The 3,590-nt window shown below is 36.1% G+C and overlaps 1 protein-coding gene across 2 annotated transcripts; it reads right to left on the reverse strand.

Annotated features, from left to right (window-relative positions):
* On the reverse strand, positions 1-1,945 carry LOC145001605 (ABC transporter C family member 8-like). 2 transcript variants are annotated; one of them, XM_078960974.1, is made up of 5 exons: positions 1,702-1,945; positions 1,006-1,158; positions 784-924; positions 428-533; positions 1-342 (listed from the first exon to the last, which is right to left on the reverse strand). In XM_078960974.1, exons 2-5 carry the CDS (start codon positions 1,123-1,125, stop codon positions 167-169), a joined length of 543 nt encoding a protein of 180 aa, XP_078817100.1. In that variant the 5' UTR covers positions 1,126-1,158; positions 1,702-1,945; the 3' UTR covers positions 1-166. The 2 variants fall into 2 exon arrangements, with proteins under 2 accessions (XP_078817100.1, XP_078817094.1); XM_078960968.1 differs by lacking the exon at positions 1,702-1,945 and having other exon boundaries at positions 1,006-1,243.
* Between the last annotated feature and the right edge of the window lie 1,645 nt (positions 1,946-3,590).

Raw genomic sequence — 3,590 nt, forward strand, 5'->3', positions numbered from 1 at the left:
AAACGTTTGATTTCCCTATACTTTCAAATCCTTCCGTATCCAGATAAAAGACTGAGGTTTTAAATCCATCAATGTCCATTTCAACTGGTGTTCTCCATACCCATATTCCTTAAAAAAACATAAATGAAAGATTACATTTAATACTTGGACCAAAAAATTATAAATACTACACTTGAATCAATAATATTAAAATGATTTTCTGTAGGGTGGCATCTGTGGCTGAATCGATGGATACAGTGGCTTCATCCAGCACTAGGATTTTGTTTCTTCTGAGTAAAACTCCTCCAAGACAGAAGAGTTGTCTTTGCCCAGCACTCCAGCTAGCCAATAACTTGTTGTTGCCTAGAAGTGTTCTTAATGATTAATCCTCTTAATGTTACTGGTTTTAGTAGTTCATTTTTATTTTCAGATAGAGAAGGCTCTAAACCTGTAATGACATCTTTATGAGCATTCACAAGCTCTTCAAATGCAGTTCCTGCCATCAAGAGCTTCTCATACTTTTCTGATTGTGTAACTTGACCGTCTTTCATAACCTTAAAAGGGAAAAAAGAATTAAATGCAAATGGTAAAATAGACTTAAAACCAATATATAAAGCCATCATGTGTAACTAAATTTATAGATTTTTTATTATGATTGCATGAATATTGTCAACAAATGAGATAACCTCCACTTAATGAGTGACAAGAATGACAGTTTTCTTCTTTAATATCCAAAGATTAAGGGAGTAGCTAAAAAGGACAAACTAATAACATCCATTTAATTTCAACAAGTTGAAAACTTACATTAAAGAGAGTTGCTTTTGTATGTGCTTCTAAACCACTGAAAGGGTCATCAAGAAGATATATGTCAGCATCATTGTAAATTGTCCCACTTTGAATCCAAGATGTTTGAATAACATATGCAGTTGACCCAAATACACCCACCTAAAAAATCAAAACAACGGTCATATAAATTATAATGATGCTATAAAGAAAACAAAAAAATTAATGAGTTTGTGAACTTACTGTTCCTGAAGTTTTGGATATTTTAATTAGTCCAACTTGATTGCTGAGTTGACTCAACCACATTCTGGTTCTGATTATCTTCTTCATCGCCAAGGTCAACATGATAATCATCTTCATCATCGTATTGTTGTGATTGCAACACCTCTACTCTTTCTAAAAACAATGAGTATCTAATTAAAATTGAGAATTGAGATTATGATTATGTACTTCTGATTATTATAATGAATGGAGAATGAGAATGGAGGGAAGCCTAATATAGGTCAGAATAGTGCGTAATGTTCATTCGATTATAGAGGGTCGTCAATTAATTTTCTTACCTTTAGTAGAACCTTGACTTTATAAATTATAACTTCAGGTACGATGTTCCCAATTGACTCCAGAACACGTATCAGAATCATCAAATTCATGATCCAAACAGAAATAGGTACGATTCAATTGCATTTTAGGAACGTCAATTTCAGAATTGGAAACGCAATCCCGAGCGTACCCGGAACGCAAACATAACGCGTTTTGGTACGAGCGAATTGGTACGAGATTCGTGGCACTTCTAGCGAATTATGTAACTATGGACCTAACTTTTTACAAATTTTCTTTATTTGATTCAACCATACGTCATTCTTATGTAACCTAAGAAGATGGAGTGTATATAAAGTCGGAAAATTATACAATCGGAAGATTCAGCAACAAAAAGCGTACCTCATCAACCTTCACGATGATCTGATCAACATTTTGCCCTAATTCCTCCGCAACAGCTGGTTCGCCTTCGGTTCGAACTTCCAGAACGGTAGATATATTTTGCGACGCAAATAAAGCTCCGGTGACTAGTCGTAGGTGTGTCGCCGGTGATGTACGTCGTTGGAGAGAGAAGAAGGGTTTGGAAACAGGTGGGGGCTTTTGTCATGTGAGATAATTACAGAAAAAGGTAAAGGAAAATATAAGTTACAAAATTTCCCAGCGTAAAAGAAACCTCGTGGAGAATGAGAGACGAGAAGGTGGAGGTGTCGATTAGGGGTTGTTCAACTGCTAGCTTTGATTGATGGTAGTAGTTGTCCATCGGCGCTATAATTGAAAGGAGATGCAATCATCGAACCATTTAGTGTGAGGATCGATTTTGAAGGCGGGGGTTTAAAAAATTTCGGGATTTCATTTTCCCTCTAAGGAGACGCGCGTTACTTAAAGCAAAAATATAAAACGACATTCACAGAGGACGCACAAGTGCCCTCCATGTTTTTAATTTTTTACATAAGACACTAATTTAAAGGCACAAAATAATGCGCGACCTAAATCCTTAAATTTTTTGAAGAGATGACACATTTTTAATGTCTCTCTCTTTTGCGTAACATAAATTAATGAGTGTCGTGGTTTGCATGTCGTAAAACGGTCTTTTTTTTGTAGTGGCTGTCCAGTCATGCCAAGACTTGGGAGCGGTCTAGATAGGTTGTAGGCCTTGTGAGGCAGTCCAGTCATGCTGAAAGCTCATTATGCATATTGTTGTTATTATATTGTTTGGTTTGTATATGTTGGTATTTTGGGGGTAACTCACTAAGCCTCGAACTTGCATTTATTGATTATTGTTTCAGGTACTTCTGATGATCGCGGGAAGGTGAAGGCATGATCGTACAACTCCTCATATTTCATGATTTTATGATTTGATTATGGGAATACTCTGATGTTTAAACTATTTTGAAAAGAAACTGTAATAACTTAACAGATTTAAATGCTTTAAAAAGTTCTAAATTGTCTTGAATTTTATTAATGTTAGAAGCTAGTATTAGGGCCTTGGTTTGAGGAATTCGAGGAACACTAGTGTGAATCCAGTCTCAAATCAAGGAAAGATTTTCAAAATGATTTTTTAATGGTTTTCAAAATATGTAAAGGAGGATGTAAAGTGTACGATCAGCTGGAAGTAGACCCCAAACTACCATGCAGTTATTTGATTACGTGATATGTTATAACAACATGCTAGTGATAAGATAGGGATCCTCAACAAATTGTATGATAGAATTGCCTGATCTTTGATGCTTTACTTTAAGTAGAGTACCTCATTGACTGTTGTATGACTCTTTCGTGTGTGAGTTAACTATTTGGTGTATACTCCCAATCACATGCTACATGGGTTAAATGGTCTTAGGGTAAGGGATTGCTCCAGTTGCGCAGCTCTTGTTTGAGTCCAACCGTTGTGGGATTAAATCTTTTATCCTAAGTTTGCCTAACTCGTGCAGTATGTGATTATATTCATGCAATAGTTAGCTAGCACCAATGGAGGGTCAAGTGGTCATTGGTGAATGGGTGGGTTGTGAGAGGCCGAGAGGCCAGTTATGAGATATTTAGCATTCCTCTATGTCACACCCTCAAACCAAGGATGGCGGAAACGTCCGAAGGTGGAGGACTTCATGCATAGTATCACAACAACTAGTATAATAGTTCTCAAAGTACAAATAACCAACATAAATATAATCGAAAAGGTTACATGTGAAAACCCAAAAATTTCCATTCGGTAAAACCATCCACTACAATTGAAGTCAAATCTGTTCTGCTAACTTTCAAACTTTTGGGATAAGTTTGAGTGTTTTAAAGTTAATGCT

This window comes from Lactuca saligna, chromosome 1 (assembly GCF_052625555.1).
Source record: "Lactuca saligna cultivar CGN05327 chromosome 1, ASM5262555v1, whole genome shotgun sequence".
Lineage (NCBI taxonomy): Eukaryota > Viridiplantae > Streptophyta > Magnoliopsida > Asterales > Asteraceae > Lactuca > Lactuca saligna.

Bases quoted from the DNA above. Each gene is read 5' to 3' on its own strand.
- LOC145001605 (XM_078960974.1), bottom strand. From the start codon at position 1,125: ATGATGAAGATGATTATCATGTTGACCTTGGCGATGAAGAAGATAATC. The intron at 925-1,005 runs GTAAGTTCACAA...TTGATTTTTTAG, and splicing joins TATCCAAAACTTCAGGAACA to GTGGGTGTATTTGGGTCAAC. The intron at 343-427 runs GTTTAGAGCCTT...GAACACTTCTAG, and splicing joins TCATAAAGATGTCATTACAG to GCAACAACAAGTTATTGGCT.